The 20093-nt window shown below is 31.9% G+C and overlaps 1 protein-coding gene across 1 annotated transcript in view; it reads left to right on the top strand.

The window, feature by feature from the left end:
• Positions 1–16488: 16488 nt before the first annotated feature.
• LOC129224599 (organic cation transporter 1-like) overlaps positions 16489–20093 on the top strand; it is a 28995-nt gene continuing 25390 nt past the window's right edge. The window contains exon 1 of the mRNA XM_054859084.1: positions 16489–17072. Coding sequence (XP_054715059.1) covers positions 16695–17072 — 378 coding nt within the window. The 5' untranslated portion in view covers positions 16489–16694. The remainder of the gene's footprint in view (positions 17073–20093) is intronic.

The following is a 20093-nucleotide window of genomic DNA, read 5'->3' as shown; positions in this document are numbered from 1 at the left end:
CCGCGTTTGGAGGCGGGTGTGACGAACCGGGTTGTCACATTCCTCCCCCACAAGAGAAAAAATCACGGAAAAAGTCCAATTGCAGACTGTTGAAACCAGAGAATGAAAAGTTGACAGACCGTTGATATGTACAAAACATCAAGAATCCGAATACATAGACACATATAAACCAGCAATAATACACAAACACAAAACATAAATAACGCTTATAATACCTTAAGTCATATTGACTTTCATCAAAAATACCAATAAAATTTTCTCCTTGTCATGATACATAAAAATTTTTTGAATAAAATCCAGCATAGTTGAAAAACATAAGAGAACTCTGGCATTCAAATGTGTGAAAGAAAAAAAAATTTTTTTTTTTTTTTCAATCATCCAAAAATTCATTAAATACAGTATCAACCGAAGAAGTTTTGCAGTTTGCTCATTTACTGCTTTTCATTGCTCATCATTTTTGAGTACATTTGTCACATGAATTTTTGGATATTACTTCTCAATCATATATCATATTGCAAATATTCATAATCACATACATAAGAGAAAAAACAAATATACATTTTCACGTTTATGTCAATGTTCATATTGGGTGGATTAATGCGGTTCACTAAAAAAATTAGTCTCTGTTGATCTATGAAAGCAAGATACTGACCAAGGATATGTGAACTTAAGTTGAAATAAAAAAAAAAAAATTTTTGGATATTTTTGACCAACTATATCTTCACAAACAATCGAAGATTCGGACCAGCCAGACAAAAAACGACTGTCTATTTTGTGAGCTCTCAAAATACTAGAAAATACATTTCCCAAAAATATACCAAATAGAAAACAAAAACAAAAAAAAATTGCACCGACCACCTATGCATTGACAAAACAGATTAGTACAAATTTCTCCGTGCAAAAAAATTTTTTGTAGAAGTTTTTATCATTCATGGATTTGCTAAATGTCATTTGTGACATGATTGTTTACCTCATTTTCAATATTTATTTCACCAGTACTTTCATTTTGAGCATTTGTCAATTTTGCATTTAGAGGTACTTGTAAAAACAGTTTACTAACGTGGTATTTTTTAATCAAGTCCCTGCTATCATCATGAAATTCAATGAGATAATTGTCATTTCTCAGTTTTCTAGTGATTGTATGAGGACCATCATATTTTGCACAAAAGGTGTTTGTGTGAGAAGGTATTTCTACAAATACTTTATCTCCCACTTCAAAGTTAGGAATGGCACGACCCTTAATGTATTTCAGATGTTTAGAAAAATACTCATTTTCATTAAATTTTACCATTTCCCTAGTCTCTAGAATATGTTCTTTGAGCAATTTTAGATATTTAGATGGGCTTTCTCCCTCATTAGATTGAGTAGTCAGTGTAGAAGGTAAGTTCAGATTCCTACCAAAGAATATTTCAGCAGGTGTAAATTTAGTAACAGAATGTTTGGAACTATTATAATGAAGCTTAAAAAAAAGTAACCTATCAGACCACTCACAAACAGAGTTGGACATAGCTGACAGGCTTTCTTTCATTATTCTGTGAGTCCTTTCAATAACCCCGTTACTCTGTGGATAGTATATAGATGAATTTCTATGCTCAATGTTGAGTGATTTCAAAAAATGTTCTAATTCCAAAGACTTGAAGTTAGGAGCATTGTCAGACAGCAGAGTCTTTGGAATTCCAAAACTTGAGAAATACTGATTCAAGGTGGAAATTATGGTGGAAGATTTAATGTTGTTTAAGGGTACAGCTTCCAAATACCTGGAAAAATGATCAATGATTGTTAAAATATAAAATTTTTGATCGTGTGACCTAGGTAGTTTTCCCACAACATCAATTGCAATTATTTCACCACAGGCGAGATCTCTCTTTTGAATAAATTTTGTTGTTGTCAATTTTGCTTTAGGTTTATTTTCCATGCAAGCACTACAGTTGTTACAAAAGTTTTTTGTGTCATTTAGCATCCCATACCAGGAGTAAGTCTTCTTAAGAAAATCATATGTTTTAGTAATACCAAAATGTGAAGCATGTGCAGACTTAAGGCATTCTAAGATTAAAGAGTTTGGCATGAAAATTCTGACTAAAGTTCTGTGTGGCTTGTGTTTTGGGTTTATTCTGATCATAAGTACATTGTTATCCTTATTAATAAAAAATTTCCTACAAATAAATTCATCATTAGCATCTAGTTTGTCAATAATACATTTAGTATCTTTAGACTCCCTTTGTTTTTTGGCTATGTTTTCCAAAGTTAAATTAGGATTTGCCTCAAAGATATTAATGTTGTTTACAACCAAATTAGAACTAATTACTCTTGAAAGATAATCAGAAGGATTTTTTATGCCTGTTATGTGTTCAAGTCTGTAGTTAAATTGCTGCAAATACATAAACCACCTTGCAACAATCTCAGGTTGCTTATCCAATTTCAAATGATATGTTAAAGGTTTTGCATCAGTTAATATTACAAAAGATTTCCCCCCAAGAAGATGTTGTTGAAAATGTTTAACAGAATCATAAATACCTAGCAATTCTCTTCTAATTGAAGGATATCTAGATTCTGAGGGTAAAAGTTGTCTTGAATATTCGACTGGAAAAAATTTATTGTTGTGCAACTGCATAAGAATTCCGCAAAGAGCTATTTTACTAGCATCAGTTACAAGATAAAGTGTTTCTGATTCGACAATATTTTTCAAAGTAGGTTTTTTAAGCAGAGCATGCTGAATGGTATTAAAAGCTTCTTGACACTCATCATCCCATATAAATGTAGAATTTTTTTTTGTTAATTTTACAATTGGATGGACAATCTTAGCAAGGTCATAAATCATGTGACGAAAATAATTGATCATTCCAAGAAAAGCTTGGACCTGTTTTACATTTTTAGGAATAGGTAATTCCAACAATTTAGTTACATTATCAGAAGATGGTGAAAAGCCATTCTTATGTACATTAAATCCCAGATAGGTTATTTCCTGTTTACAAAGCTGTAATTTCGCAGGATCGAGTGTTAAATTAAACTGAATAAGTCTGTCAAAAACTTTTTGAAGCCATGAACAAAATTCCTGAATTGAATTCCCTGCAACAATAATATCGTTGAGAAAAAACTGTACATTGGGACCCTTAATATCTCCTAGGCATTTTAGAATCAAACTATGAAAATACGACGTTGAATTGACACTGCCAAAAGGTAATCGTTTAGGAGCAAAATTTCCTAATTCACAACAAAATGCAAGCTTGTGTACATCTTCATCCCTAAGTTGAATTTGGAAGAATGCCGACTTTAAGTCAAGTACACAATAATATTCCTTTCCAGCTATGTCGTGTAAAATGTCTGTAATCAAAGGTAAACAAATTTTGAACGACTGAGTGACGCAATTTAAGAGACGATAATCTATTACCATTCTGAATTTTTGTTTTTTAGGATCGACCTCAAATGATTTTTTTCTTACGAAAATGACCGGAAAACAATAATTTGAAGAACTTGGGACGATAATTTCAGAGTCGAGTAAATTTTTTATTTCCTGCTTGGCAAAACCCTTTGCAATGCAAGGAATCGGATATGGCTTTGATTGACTTGGAAAATTATGCAACAAATTAAATTCAGGTCTGACAGCATTAGTCGAGCCAAGAGTTTGGTAAGACTTTGAAAACACCCTACTGTTTTCCATAAGCAATTTAAGAATATTACTCCTATCAGGTTCCTTAAGGTGTTCGATTTTGAAGTCAGATTCATTGAGTTCTTTTTTTCTTAATTCAATTACCTCTTTCATGGTTAGGCTGTTTACATGGTAATTATCATGCTCGCTAGAAGCAAAAATATTGTCATAGACGACATTTTCAAGATTTCCAATTTTTGTATTCTTATTCACAACAATGGTCTTATTAGAATTATTTTCAATTATTGTGATTATTTTCCCATCATTGACAGTATGAAGAGATTCAGAAATTGTGTAATTCAATTTGTTCTTAAGAGGGTTTAAGATGAGATGAGTTTTTAGCGACAAAGATTTTGGAACAGAAAGTGCTACAATTTTGGAAGAATTTGGTTCCAAAGTTATCTTTTCAAAAGTTTTTGCAACAACTTCCTCCGAAGGAGTTTTTAAAATGTTATTGCAAGCTTTACTATTATTTGGAGATTCTTCGAAAAAGTCAAATTTGTCATTACCCATAATTAATTGCTTATTTGGGATGTCTAAAAGAACTTGGTTGGATTGTATGAAGTCATATCCGAGAATAATTTTGTATTTATATTTCCAATTATTCTGAGTGATAAAAAAACATTACTGAACCATTTATTGTTGATCTTGAATTTAGAAGAAACTGCAGATAAATATCAGATAAATATAGTACAGAAATATTGTCAATGGTGTGAATTTTGACGGATCTAGAAATGTAACTAACTTTGGCATGATTTTTTATTAAAGTTAGTGTACTAGGTTCAACCAGCGATAAGTTGGCACCCGTATCAATAAGAGCAGGCACAAAAAAATTTCCAAAATTTAGATTAATAATGGGCAATGAATCAGAGTTCGACCCCTCACATGACATTACATGTTTCTCTATCACCTCATTTTGAGTCTGTGGGTGATCTTGTGTCATAATGTTGTCAACCTTGTGATGGTCATTGAATTTATTTTGTTTTGAAAAATTTTGGTTCGCAAAATCATCAGCATGGGTCCTTGTGGAAGAATTGTTTGAAAGTGAATCACAAGAACCCCTAACTAGTTTAAAGAATTAGAATTGCTCCCATGAAAATTTTCCCTAGCAAAATTTGAGTTATAAAATCTCTTCCCCCTATTGTTCCTGTTCTTTGCTTTGAAAGAATTTTGATTTCTCCTGTTTGGGTTATACCAACAATCAGCAGTACTATGTCTTTTATGGCAGATCCCACAGGAAATTCTGTCCACATTTGACCTCTGTCTACATCTCTGTCTGAAAAATTGACGACCCCTAGAGAATGATCCCTGGACATTATTTACATTCTTGCTCTGAGTGTCTTCTAATTTTTTTGTTAGCTCCTGAATTGCCTTGTTATTTTCAATTTGGTTTTTTAGAATCATTTCAATTTCATAATTTTTTGAAACATTGTTGCAAACTAAATCTGTATTGTTAAGTGCAGTTTCAATATTTTTTGCAGCCTTAGCTACCTCATCAAATTTCGTGAGGCCCGACTTAATAATATCAAGTTTAATATCTGGTCGGAGAGCATCAATTAATTTTTGCGACTTTAATTTCTCAGACAAAATTATGGCCTCTGATGAAGAATTATCATTGAAGTCAACATACTGGGCAGTAATTGTTGATATTTCATCAACCAGTTCAGAAACAGACTGATTGTCTTTTGATGAAGGTTGGAAAATTTTGTCATAATTTCAGAAAAATTTGATGTTTTTGAAAATTTGTTCCTAAGCGCCTTTGAGAGATTTTTAAAATTATCTAACTTCATATTTTTAGAGGCATTACTTATGAATTGAAGTGCTTTTCCTGTTAAATTTAGCTTAAGAATGAGGAATTTTCTGTCCGAAGACCAATTTTCAAGCTGTGCAACTTGTTCAATATTTTCTAAGAAAAATTCTAAATTTTCCCCTTCTTCTCCAGAAAACTTTTCTATATTATATGCTAGCGACATGTTTGTTACACTACTATGACACCCTTTTTTGTTTGCCATGATGTAAATACAGGTGAAAACAAAAATTCAATTTAACAAGAAATCATACATATAAAAACAAATCCCCCAAAATTTGCATCACATAAATTCAATAAAATTTTACTATCATTTCATGATACTGAAGGAAAGATTGTAAAACATATCTGAAATAACCATCATTCACCAATTCAATATGATCAAAATTTACCATGAGATACATTATGTGATACCATGCAATATCTCTTCAATACACAATTTTTTTTTGTTTTTTACTGCTACCCCTTACAGTTTGCATAAATGTACATATACGAAAAAGTTCATTTTAACCACAATATGGAAAAATATTTGCAGGATGATTAAAAAAAAAAAACTTGTATTTTGAAATTAACATTTTGTTACTAACAAATTTTTGAAAAAAAATGTTTCAAACAGCCAATAACCCGGCACGAAACCAAACGGCACCAATGATATAGGATTTGTCGAATATATGGAATAGCATTGTACCAATTATATGGAATTCTGATGATAAAGAATTTATCCACATACCACAAATAATGCCAGAGAATAATTTAAAAAACATTACAGCTAGTTTATTCATTGAGAGTATATAAGAGTACATTGCAAAAATGATCGTATAGTTTTAAAATGTTAAAGATTAAGAAATGGCCATTTTGAAAATATGATATTAAAAGATGCTGATCAGCACATGTATGATACACAAAAGTAAAACATTGTTTAAGACAATTACTATCCAAATAAACTCATATATTTTATAAAACGATGATCACGTGGAGTGAAAAAAATTACATATTACAATTTGTTGATCAGTGAAATTGAAAACAGATGTAGAGTCAAAAAATTGGATTATACGACCTGTCCGATGTAATACGTGAAGAATGATGGCATGTTTGCCTTTTCAAATACCAATTTGCAAAAGTTCGGAGATGGCGAAGCACTCGATTTTTTTATAGGAAATTTTGAAATCGCCCCGCACACGATTTCATTTTATATTATTTACTTAGATGTCGTCATCTTCAATGTATTAGACAGGATGTCTTATCGGATTAAGTTGGATGCTGTTTGACGATCGTCTCACAAACAAAAATCTGGTGTTCAAGTAGGCATCAGCCTCAGCTCAAAAAAACACACATCCAGCGAAACCCCCGAACACCAATCGGTGTCCGGGAGTCGCCACACGAACAGCTTTTTCTTCCAACTACATTTTCATTCGATCTCATCCAAACTGCCGCCACATGGGAAAATTTCTATTTCTATTCTATTCAAGAGTCACAACTGACTTCAACTGTATTTTTATGTCGAGGTCTGCATACTAGTGCATTGCCTCCATTATTTTATATACCGATAGATGGCAGCACCATCACCGGATCGAACAGTTAATGAGAATTTAGAACTAGTCCAAGAGCTAATAGCTACCTGGTACTAGCACCCCCAGAGGTATCGTTTCACTTGGAGGACATTGAGACCACGAGCATATTTAACGTCGCCCAGTCCCCTTTAATGACGACGGTGGGTCTTCGACCAGCGGCACATGGGAAAAAACAGCATGATGTGATTCAGTTAACTGAGTGGTTGAAGTTAGTAGCGGCGTGCAACCGTAGGAGCGAAAGTGCGAGGCTGGTGACTGGAGGTGCGTTTCACGTGGAGGTCTAACCGCGTTTGGAGGCGGGTGTGACGAACCGGGTTGTCACACATGCTTTGAAAAATGTTTTCCATCAAGTATAGAGTTATAAAAACATATATGAATTGATTATTTCAGAAAGGGCGTAAGTCCTACGGAAATCCATTGGACTTACGCCCTTTATGAAATAATCGTTTCATATATTGTTCAACTAGATACGTCGCTAAGCTTTGCACGGTCTACTTCGAAAAATGAAATTATGTCAAGTGAAAAGTGTTCAACAGTCACTCTTAGATAAAAGAAAAAAACATAATGTATACTTTCCCGTCAGAATAATGAACGATAGTTCCTAAAAATCCCTGTAAACGTTTGAATATTAGGTCCCAAAAACTCCAGGTTGAACGAGAAAACTTCGTAAGTAAAGTGAACACTCCACCAAAAATCCTAATACCCCAATGGGAGTTTTCAAACATTCAGACATTTTAGTTCTTCGTCTCAAAGTGACATTACTTTCCTCAAAAAATAATTTATTTTACATCTTAATTCATACTTTGTTTATGGTGGTTCGATAGCTTTAAACCGCGTCAGTAATTAATTTCAAATGATTTGCACAATAATTATTTCTTGATTTGAGCACTTGAGAAAAAGAGGCTTAAACAGCTGCTGTTAACATAAATCTCTATGGGGAAAGTATACGCATTTTTTCGATAGCTTGAAAAGTTTTTTGCGTATGGTAATAAATAAGGTATCAAATTGTTCAGAGTTAAATTAGCCATAACATGCATTCTTTTCCAGAAAATCGAACATTTTGAAGATTAAGGGTCCTTAGACCCCTTAATTGATACATTTGTATCGAAAAATTTGTTATAGTCCATTCCACGAAAAACGGTCATTCTGTCCCGCACGTGACGCTTCATACCTTTCATTAAAAATAATAATTTAAAAGGGTAAGGAACAAAATTTTGTTGCTTTAGAAATCATAAAAGTATGTGTGACTTCTTGAGCGAAATAAGTCGTCATTACCACTTAAAATTATTTCTTTTTTAGGAAATGAAGGAATCGTCACGCGGAAGATATTCAGTGTAATGGTAATTTTCATATTTTTTTTCAACGATTTAAATTTTTATTTCTCAACAAATGAGATATATTTCCTTAACGTTGGGACATTAGCTTTCAAAACCTACAATTTGTTTTGGCATTGCTGTATTTATAGGGCAAAAACATAAGTAATGCATATAGCAAACAACAAGAGGTTGACTATTTGGATGTTCCGCATGTGACGCATGCAAATAAATTTAATTTTAAGCAACAAAGTAATTCAATAAAAATAATACTGTGTCAGGAGTTTCTCTTTATCAAATGAAAAGATTAAAAAATATGCTTACTCCTTTTTAACTAAAATATTAAGATCTATAACAAAATGTTGGTGAAATTATCGAGTCGGATTGCCCTGCACGTGACGGTTGAATGGCCCTAATAATAATATTAAAGCTGTTTTCAGGGTTCGTACGAGTCATGGAAATCCTGGAAAAACATACAAAAAAGATTAACAAATTTCAGACCTGGAAAAGTCAGGGAAAATTAATATTTTCATCAAAAGTCATGGAAAATTAATATTTTCATCAAAAGTCATGGAAATTATTTAAAATCATGGAAAAATGTCTTGAACAGTAATAAAGTAACAGTAGCTAAAAAAAAGCATTAGATATCTTGAAAGATTTAACAGTATTGCTATTAAAAGCTATTAATAATCTAAAATTTAACGATTCCAAAAACAAATCTGAGTTCAGGAATCCTATTGCATCCGCTTCTATAAAAGCTGGCCGCCTTTTTATGTAATGAGATTTTACTGCTATGACATCACTATATATAATTTCGAATTCTCCATTATTTTCAGCACTTGTTTCTTATGTTATGTAGTAGTAGACCGGCATGTTTTTGATTTTGCCATCCCATACCCACTCAAAAAGTGGAATTCAATTGCATCCGAGTTTATTTCAAGCACTCGTAAAAAAAAAGAGCATTAAATTTATCAGAGTTTATCTTAATTTGTTGAAGGATTTAGAAAATAAGGACTTTTGCCAGACGATACATACAAGTAATTGGCAAGTTTGACATTAATTAGTACTATTCTCTTTCTGTAACAAGGTCATGAATATTTTTATGAAGTCATGAAAAAGTCATGGAAAAGTAATGGATTTTTTTAATCCGAATGGAGTATGAACTTTGTGTTTTCAAATGAAAAAAAATATTGTTTAAAAAGTTACTAAAAAAGCGCGGAGTCATTTTAAATGACCATATAAAAATCCACCAAAAAAAAAAGAGTTTTTCACAAAAAGAGGGAAATTATGGAATTTTTTCATCATTTTTCCCGAAATCAGCATTCAAAAATACATCAAGTTCAGCTATTACTCATCTTTTTTTTTTTTTTTCATCGCAGCCCAGTGTTATCTAATGTGATGTATAAGCGCAAGACTTCCTTGATTGCCCATACATGAATCCTCCGATAGGTGGTCACTGTGACCTCCCAAACATTTCCTTATTCGGCAAAATTTTGCTGACGATTCAGCAGATTTGAAAATAATATTGCAACATTGAGATTTTTTCTTGTTTTATTTCTTTTAAATTGTTTTTTAATGCTGTCTAATGTTTCTTCTCATTAAATGCTTTGTATATGCATGATATGTGTGCATATGGGTCATTCCAACGAAAATGGTATATTTTATGTCCGGCACTTGAGGATTTTTTACAGAAAATTTGATAGTTAATATGAATTAATCATTTTTTTTTTTTTTTTATTCTTCATGCAATTTTGTATCATGAGGTATCTTTTGTTTTTAATATTTTGATAGAGGAATTTAAAAAAAAAATATCTTAGTCAAAAAGGAAAAATCTTGATGTCCCAGCTTCAAAACAGTGATAGTTAAAAAGTGATTTAAATAATTGCTTAGATGCAATAACAAAAATAATTTCCAATTATATTGCAACACCTTTATTGTAACAATTTAAACAATAATTTTTTTTTTAGAAAAAAATATTCTTTTAATGAAAATGCAGGGAATTTACAATTGTTCCTACAGTTTACAAATTTTGAAATGTCCATTCTGTTACAGTCATTAAAGAATTAAAAAATATTTTTACAAAAAAAACTAGCAATACTTTTGAGATGACCAGATTGTAAAAACTCCATGTTTAGCTAACCCTGTTGGATTCAACAGTCAACAAGCAAGGTAAGATTCAATCTTTGTCTCTGATAGTAAATTTGAGTAACAAAATGTCCACTATGTTACATAAATTTTACTAATTAAAATTTTAAAAAGAAATCTAAATTACATATAAAGTAGCAATTTTAGAGTTACTCTTTGCTTTTATATTACTATTTCAACTGTTACTTTATGTTTAGGTTTAGAAAAAAAATTGTAACTATTTATTTGTCCATTCTGTTACATGTCCACTCTGTTACACTTTTTGTGTAATAGAGTGGACAATATTTATGCAAATAGTAAACAAGTCTCATATGCTATTGATATTTTTCAAAAAGCTTAGCTTAACAAATTTATAGAAAAATTGAATTAAATACAAAATTTTTAAAAAAAAATGAAACATTGTCTATCTATTTTCTTTGCTATCGATCATAGAGATTACTTCTATCTTCAATAATAGTGCCCACTCTGTTACAGGTATGTCCACTCTGTTACAGGAGTATTTTAACTGATTTGATTGTAATTTTTTTTTAAATACTTAATTTAAATGTTAATTTACATAGAACTACACAATTACTAACTTGAATAATCCAACTTCAGTCTTTTTTCAAGTTTGTTTTATATAATAATCTAACTTTTGCAAATGATTTTTTTAAAATTTTGTACTTTTGAGTAAGATAATTAGCAACAAAACTTAAATGTGCCATTTACAATGACATTTTAAGCATTTGTATGAAAGATATGTTCCATTTGTTTATATTAAACAAAAAAAATTGAAAATTTTGAATATGTTTTTGTTTTTAAATGTGTAACAGAGTGGACAAAATCTTTCATTTCTGATGAAAGAACTGAGAAAATTGGATATTAATACCAAGTTGAGCTAATTAATCTTTATAGTTCAGATAAATTAAACCCTTTTGCCATTATTTGACAATAATTTTTGTTTGATTAGATGACTTTGAAAAAAAAAAGTTTTGAAAACTGAAATGTACCATGTTCACCGGAATGACCCATATGCAAGCTCGTATTTTATCATTCGGTAAAATTTAAATTTCATTCAACAAATTGAGAATTTTCTCCTTCCAATAAATTTTTTATTCGAGTCACTCCTGTGTCCATCTTGCGTGGGGGATGTTTCCAGAGTTTATCTTTGCTCAAATCTGAGAAGATTTGTTTAAATTGCAGCTTTGTGTTTACTTATCTCACAAGTATTTCTGGTTAATACTAGATTCCTTCAGATCAGCCCTTGATTAAATCACTTGTTATTTTCTTAAAGTTCAAAATTGGTAGGTCGTGACCAAGAGAGTAATCTTTTCCCTGTTTGCCACCTGAAAGAATTGACTAATAAATTCTTTCATTCCTTTAGAAATGCTGGGAAAACGAGTAAAAAATAACTTGTGTTGACAATGAATACATGCGAAAAATAATGTATGGGAACATATATTTTGGTGTAGAGTTTTTATACTTAATTCTGGTAATTACATACTGCTGCTTTGAAAAATGAAAATAACGTATTATTTTTTGTTTTTACTACTTTTTCAAATGTAACAATTATCTTAAAGTTTAATTAGAAAAAATCCAAAGCAATTTATAATAAATAATAAAATTATCAAAAATTATGAATTAATATTATCAATTAATAAAATCATTAAGAACGTACATCAAACATTGTGTAAAAGCGAACAAATTTTCAAAATTACATTTACAAAGTAATTATTTATTTAAAATAAAAAACTTAGTTTTGACTTTTAAAAAATCTCATTTTTGACATCAGTGCGATTTAAACATTTCATGAGAACAAAAGCTTTTATCAACATTGATTTTACTTATTTCATTTTGTGTATTTTTCAACTTGAAACTTTTAATTCATTCTTTTTTTTTAACTTTTCATTCGGGTTTTTTTTTTTTTTTTTCAAACCTTAAAAAAATGAATTCAGTAAAGAAATTAATGCTATTTTGGCTATGTGCAGGAGCCGTAAACGTTATTTAATTTGGATTTTTTTTTTAAATGTGGGGATATGTCAGGGGTGTTTGTGATCCGAAAATTTTGGTTTGCCGTTTACAAAAATTTTGTGCAAACAACATATTCTAAAACTGAAAAATTGATTTGAATGAAAAAATTGTCCCCCCCCCCAAGGATTTTATATACATATTTGAAGAGTTTTTTTTGGGGGGGGGGATCCGCGTAATATCATACAGCTCATCATAATCCTCATGGTTTCCGAAAATTTCACACTGCCTTCAGATGCTCTTTCCGAAAGAAATACTTTTAAAATTTTGGAAACGACCCCATTGATTCATAGTTGTCAAATGATATCTTGTTTTTACTTTAATTGTACAGTTTTTAATTGTACCATTTTATCACCAAATTGATTTTTTTTTGGGGGGGGGCAACTACATAACACTAAAATAACTAGTTGGTAGTTACAAAAGCAAGAATTTAAGCTATTCAAGTGCAGACGCATGTAGCTATAGTAGCTAATTTAATTAAAGAGCAGGGGAGGAGGCTTTCTAATAGTTGGTTTCCCTATTTCGATGCAGAAAAAGCGAGCTTCCTGTCCGTGAGATGTTTTTTTTTTTTTAACATATAGACTCGTCAAATGATTTTCATTGCCTTGAAAAAAATAACTAATGATTGCTCAGCTGAGGCCAATTCATTCAATTTTATGACTGTTGAAAAGGAAGTATTTTGTGACACGTTACAGAGTTACTAACAATAGAGTAACATTAGAATGGTTCTTCTTTTTTTTGTCGAGATAATGTTGTGAGACCTGTTGCGTATCGTGAGATTTTGGGAGACCTTGCTAAACAGCTCTTTGTCCCATCTTTTGTGTAAGTGACAATTTGACTTTTGCATTCGATAGACGAAAAATGATTATGTGGAAAATTACGAACTAGCCAAGGAATTTCTCCTGCTTTGTAGTGAGTTACTGTGAGAGAAGCATCCTACACTCAGTAAGTTTTGTCGTTTTATTTGATTATCTTTGAAAACTCTGGGTTTTGCTTTTTAAATCCGTTTCTTGAGTGTTTATAGTTTCTGGGGCTAAATAGTGTTACAAATATTAGTGCAGTATAATTTTATACTCGTGTAATAACGTATACTATAAATATATTCAAAATAATTGTAGGGAAAATTAATCCGTTTTGACATTTTATGTAATAGTTTTCTTTCTAAAACCTAGATTTTTTATGTTATTAACTTTACTTTTAAAATAAGGAAAGATATTTAGATTTGTCTCATCAGAAATAAATTGATAAAGACAATTTTATCCAAATTTTGGATGAGTTGATTGAATATTTTTGCGAAAATTCATGACTTTTTATTATTTCTCCCACCACTTTTGAGGAGCTTTTTTTTTTTCGTTTCTTTTTTTTTTCATAAACCTTCAATACTTCTTTCAATTGCCGCCTTTTTTACTTCCTTTTACAAAAAAAAGGAAGTATTGCACTCGCGATTATGAAGCAGTGTTTTAAAAATGTGTGCCTGCTTATATACAAATACAAATACAAAAGTGACGACCAGCAACAGACTCTGGGCCCAGCTAGACTGGTCCTAGTCAATATACAATCCCCAGTGAAGATCAATGACCCTCTTAAAACTATCTACTCCCTTGCTCATTACCACCTCTTCCGGTAAGCTGTTCCAAGGTTCCACTACCCTGCAATAATAATAATTTTTCCTAATATCTATGTTAGCCTGAGATTTAAACAGCTTAAACAATGACCCCTTGTCCTGTTTTCAGTGCTAAACTTCAGCCCCGTAACATCTTTCATTTTAATAAATTTAAACAACTGAATCATGTCCCCTCTGTCTCTTCTTTGCTCAAGACTGTACATTTTTAGCCTTCTAAGCCTGGAATCATAGTCTAAATGAGAAAGTCCATTAATTAGCCTTGTAGCCCGCCTTTGAACCCTTTCCAATACATTAATATTTTTGTTAAGATAAGGAGCCTAAAACTGAACAGCATACTCCAAAGGAGGTCTTACCAAAGTTCTATATAAGGGGCAGAAGAACTTCTTTAGATAATTCTTCTATATTTTCCTTTCTATATTTCTCTTCTTTCTATATTTTCCTTGCAAATACTCAAAATTGTTTATTTCAAAATATGTGTTTTAAATGCAAGTAAACGTCTCAGAAACCCATTTCAAACCTGTAAAACCAAGCAAATCCCAAGAAACGGGGTTCTCTGGGATGCTTAAGTGTTCGTTGAAATTCGAGGAACTACAAATGAGCCGGGTAAAAACTTGAAAATACATTTGTGTCCCTATCGTGATAAAATGATTCATCTGTGGTACATGAAAAGCCTTTGCCACATTTTTTTTTTCTTTGCTAATTTATTCACTAATTAATTTAATATTTGCAAGCTTAACGTTGCTCAAGCAAACTCGGCTGCTTGATCGTTGCACAATTTCGATCAATAAAGCACCGATTTGATTATAAACGTTGCGCGAGCTCAATTGAAATAAACGACAAAGAGTTTTAGTTACATATTTTGTATTTTTTTTTTTTTTTACCCACGAATATACCGGTTCGTCATCATCGACCTGGATGTCCAGGTCCAAAAATCATGATGGAACCTTGTATTGTCATCCAAGACGAGTGTTTAAAAAAAATACAATACAAGGTTCCATCATGATTTTTGCACCTGAACATCCAGGTCGAAGATGACGGACCGGTATTTTCACGGGTAAAAAAATACAAAATATCTAACTAAAATTACTATTTTGTAACAATAAGCAGCACGACAATTTTTTTCTTTAAATTCATTTTCTTTTTTTAAATATGGTTTTTGATTTATCAAACCAAGTTTATTTAGAATAAAAATAACTTTGAATTTTTTTCAAATCTTACAACTTTGATTAAACCAACTTCCAGATGTCCTACGGAGCTATTTTTTTTTTAACACTCATCTTGAATGACAATACAAGGTTCCATCATAATTTTTGGACCTGGACATCCAGGTCGATGATGACGGACCAGTATATTCGGGGGCAAAAAAAAAAAAAATACGTAACTAAAATTAAAAAATCTTCTTACAGACACTCTAAACCGCCAAAAAAGTTACTAACAATGAAAAGATGTAGTGTTATACCAGTGTGTCACAACATAACTGTTCTAAAATGGTGAGCAAAAATTATAAAATTACTGTTTACGCATTTCCTAATCCATAAAGAATAGGTCTTTTTTTTCATTTTTATTTCTCTTAACCTTTTACACCACATGACGCTGCCATATCCTTTTCTGAGAAATATGGTTCAAGTATCTCCAATCTTACAACAAGCTTGGCGAAAGTATAAACAGTTTTATCTTAATCGGAGACTTTGCGATCAACCTTCACTGAACTTTCGCTTACTGGAGCAAGCGCGGCCTTATTATCTTCTATTGCCTTACTTTCAACAGATGAGGCAAACTTTACATCGGAGCTCTGTTGCTCTGGCTGAATAATATAACTGTGATATTTGATGTTATTTCAGCCATACGACTTAAATACGAAATCGATAATTTTTTCTTTCTTTCTTTGTAGGGCATAGCGATAAGTAAAACGATATAGGGATGGACACTAGAGCATATGACTACGCTAATATGAATAAGTGAAATGTTTCCCGTCCAGTGACGTCATAGTCTTCTTCAAGATCTAGTCTTCTTCAAGATAGTCTTCTTCAATCTAGATCAAAATCTTCAAGCGCAGAAAACTGCCGATGTGTTTCATTAGTTTTAGCACTGTGAACATGCTATAATATACTATGTTAACATCAATAGTGAAACGTCTCTTGTCCAATGACATCATAGAACTGGAACCTTCAAGCGGAGAAAATTGACGACGCGTTTCAACAACTTCAAAGTAGTAAATTTCAATGAAGTTACTTGAATATGACAAAATAATATATTACGATCAGTTTCAAGTAATGAAATTACTAACTGCAATTCAACGAGATATTTCTCTGATTTTAACAAAAAAAAGTTGAAAAGTACATTGTTTTTGGACAAAGAAGTGATTTGTGGAAAAATCAACGAAATTTCAAAAGGAAATATGTGAAATTGGTTCCTTGTACAGTCAAGGGAAATCAGCAAGTATGAAAGTTTTAACTTCAACCAGAATCATTCAATTATTATGATAAAAAAATCTGAGTTAAATGTTTTAATTTTTATCGCGCTTAGAATTACATCTAATTAGTATTTATGTTACTCGTTCGCCATTTTTAGCAAAGACAACATGGAAAATCTAGAATTCGAAGACATTCTACTGGAGCTTGGAGATTTTGGACCATATCAGAGAAACTTAATGATTATTTTCCTGTTACCTGCTTCTTTCATCCTACCTTGGCTGACCATGAACATGATTTTCATGGTTACGCTTCCTGAGCACTGGTGTAATGTACCCGAAGTGGCAGCTTCAAACTTAAGCATCGAATTGCAAAGATCTTTGATCAGTCCTGCGACGGAATCTTCCTGTCGTATGCGCGACTTGAACTACACAGATCTCTTAATGTCTGATGGACCTTTGGTAGTCCCGGAAAATGCATCTACAAAGCCGTGTGATAACGGCTGGCTGTATGATACTTCGGAGTATGATTCAACTATAGCGACACAGGTAACCGTTTGATTTTTAATACCAAAATGAAATTAGTTTGTGATTATGTCTTTTACGTGTATTCATTTCATAAAATTCTACCATCTAATTTTGCATTTTTGTTAACAGTTTTATTTTGGATAGCTAAAGAACATTTTAGGACCATTTTTTATTTTTTCAGTTTTATGCCTGTATATGCATTAACACTAGTGAAATATGAGGTGCCACTTAAAAATAGAGCAATTGTAGATCAAAATGACGCTGAGCGACTGCATTATATTTTAACAAAAAAGAAACTAAATGTTACGATTTCATTTACCAGGTTCTCATTTATTTATTCAATTTCTAGTTTATTTTTATTGAGCAATCACGAACTGCTTATTTTTTTCACTTGACCATTGAATGACGTCCGCGTCCTTTGATTTATTTCTCTATGCTTGTAATGCAGGCGTCCATGTGCCTCAGAATCAAATTATTTATAAACGACATTCTCGACTTCAGGCAATCTTTTGTACGCGAAAACAGTATTTAGCGCACAACATCCAGCATCCAGTCCCTGGAATTCATTTCGACGTCTTGAATTCAAATTATGGTTGCGATAAAAGTTATTAATAGAAATAAGAAACCCAACAAGTAGGGTCTTATCACAATTCGTGATTGCGAAAAACATAAATTGAATTCAGGATTTTAAAATTCAAACTTTTTTTTAAAGTTTTAAGTGCATTTATTTCAATGAGTTTTATAATGAAATCAATTTTATTTGAAACTTAGTTGCTTATTTCAAAACCATCTATTATAAAATATTATCAGTAATTACAGATTAAAAGAACTTCAGGTGCAACATACCTCAGACGTCGGCTACTCTATCAGATATTTCTAACGTTACCTGGTGGTTACAGTAACTCACAAGAAATTAGTGAAGGAAAAAGGTTCAGACTGTGCAATTTTTAATTAGCATTCCGTATTGTTTACACGCATTAGAACGTTGTGTTGTTTTATTAAGTTTTGGAGTAAACAAAGAAACTTCTGGTTTCCACAACTGGTCTTAAAGTGAGAAAAAATTGTTACTCAGTTGAATCAAAGTTCGAACCAGGGCCGCGCCGTCACTATGTGCAAGGTCGTGCGGGGCACGACGACGCCAGAGTCAAAAAGGCGCCGAGCTCTAACAATCAAAAATGCTCCAAATGAGTGAAAAAAATCTCCAACCAAAAAAAAATATAATTGAACTTTTCATTATATCTAATAGTGATGGTGAAATTATACTGCTCATTAAAACAAGCGATCCCCTCGCTGCCTTTCTAAGAGGAAAAATATTCCCTTGTTGTGTCCAAACATGCTATTCAAAAGCGTAATCCTTTACTATTGAAAGCACATGATGCTAATTTATGCATACATGAGCATTTTTCTTCATATGTGGAGCCGTGAATGCTATTTCGGTATGTCTAGAATTTCACAAGGTTGTGCCTTCGAAGCACAAGAAATTTGCTATTCCTCATTTTGGTTCTTGCAGTCAATATGTTGTATTATAATTTATGCACCTCCAGAATGCTGAGTTGAATGTTTTTCAAAAATATTTCTTATTATTGAAGAGAGAGAAAAAAAGCGCGTCATTGGGAAAACAAAGTGATTTTGGTAAGAAAAATATAATGATGTTGGAGAAAAACTTAAGTTTCTTTTAAAGATAAATCTTTGAATTAAAAATTTTCAATAGTTACAGCTAATTGTTCAGCTACTCCGCCCTCGGTCTTATTTCTTTTCTTTTTCCTTGTTATATTTCATTTTTCTAGTTCATCTGAAAGTGAGATTGTCTTCAAAATGCTACTCCTCCGATTCTCTCCCTCTCCCGTCGCCAGAAACATTGCGGAGCATTTCAAATTTCATTTCCAGATCTTCAATTTCGTAAAATTTCCCGGGAAAGTCCTCGAATACCAAACAACATCGCTTGAAACTGCGTTCGAAAATCACCTAAAATTGCATTTTTGGAACTTCAATTTCGAAAGATTGCCGACCCTAATATTACCAAATATGGTCTTAAAATCGCGTTTTTGAGACTTCAATTTCAGAAAACATTCGAGCAAGAGTCTCCGAACCGCCTTCCTTTAATATCATTAAAATTTAGGTTTTTAAAACATGACTTACGTAACATTTAAGTAAAATAGCCTCTGAACTTACGTAACATTTAAGTAAAATAGCTTCTGAACTTCTTCTTCTAATACAGTCGGACCTCGATTTAACGACCCTCTATTTAAAGAATTTCGCGATTTAGCGAATTTTTATTTTTCCCCGTCTAAAATGAAAGCAAAAACCCCTATTTACCGAATATTAAACCCCGTATTTACATATTATTTTAAGTCTTTTTTTTTTTTTAATTTGAGTTATATGAGAAATATTGGATTATTTTCCAAATGATACATCCATCTTGTCCGAGGCAAAAAAAGACTTTTCTTGGAATCAGCCATTTTTAATGGGCGAGGGTGCAACCAATGAAGAGCGATTCTAATGCATTGCGCGATAATGAAACTAAAAGTATGGACTAAACTATAAAACTATGGCCCATAAAAGCTGTTACTTTTCAAATGCTTTACATAACCTGGAAACTGTAAAAACCTCATGCAAAAGGCTGCAAATTGCACAGTATTTTCTTCTCTCCATAAAGTCGAAAAAGAACTATTTCGAGTCAACTATCAAGGAAATTGTCGAACATCAATTACTCAGTAGTTTAAAATTTCAAATTAACTCGTGAGTCGCTAACGAGTTAGTCGTGAAATGCTGAATAAAAAGTGCACACTTTCTAACTATGGATATTTTTGTGCAGTTGCTTATTAGGGGTTTTAGATAAGGTAGGTGCAGTTTTTTTAATTTCTTTTCACACCCCGATTTTACAAATAACCCCGATTTAACGCATAAAAGTTTCGGTCCCGATCAATTCGTTAAATTGGGGTCCGACTGTATCATAGAATATTGCGTAAGTTTTTAGGGCTTTAATTTTGAAAAAATTTTCCAGGAGGGAGCTCCAAAATCTCCTTCCTTCCCTCTTTTACA

Source organism: Uloborus diversus, chromosome 6 (assembly GCF_026930045.1).
Source record: "Uloborus diversus isolate 005 chromosome 6, Udiv.v.3.1, whole genome shotgun sequence".
NCBI classification, from domain to species: domain Eukaryota; kingdom Metazoa; phylum Arthropoda; class Arachnida; order Araneae; family Uloboridae; genus Uloborus; species Uloborus diversus.
The sequence above is the reverse complement of the archived record's forward strand: the minus strand, read 5'-3'. Positions and strand labels throughout refer to the sequence as shown.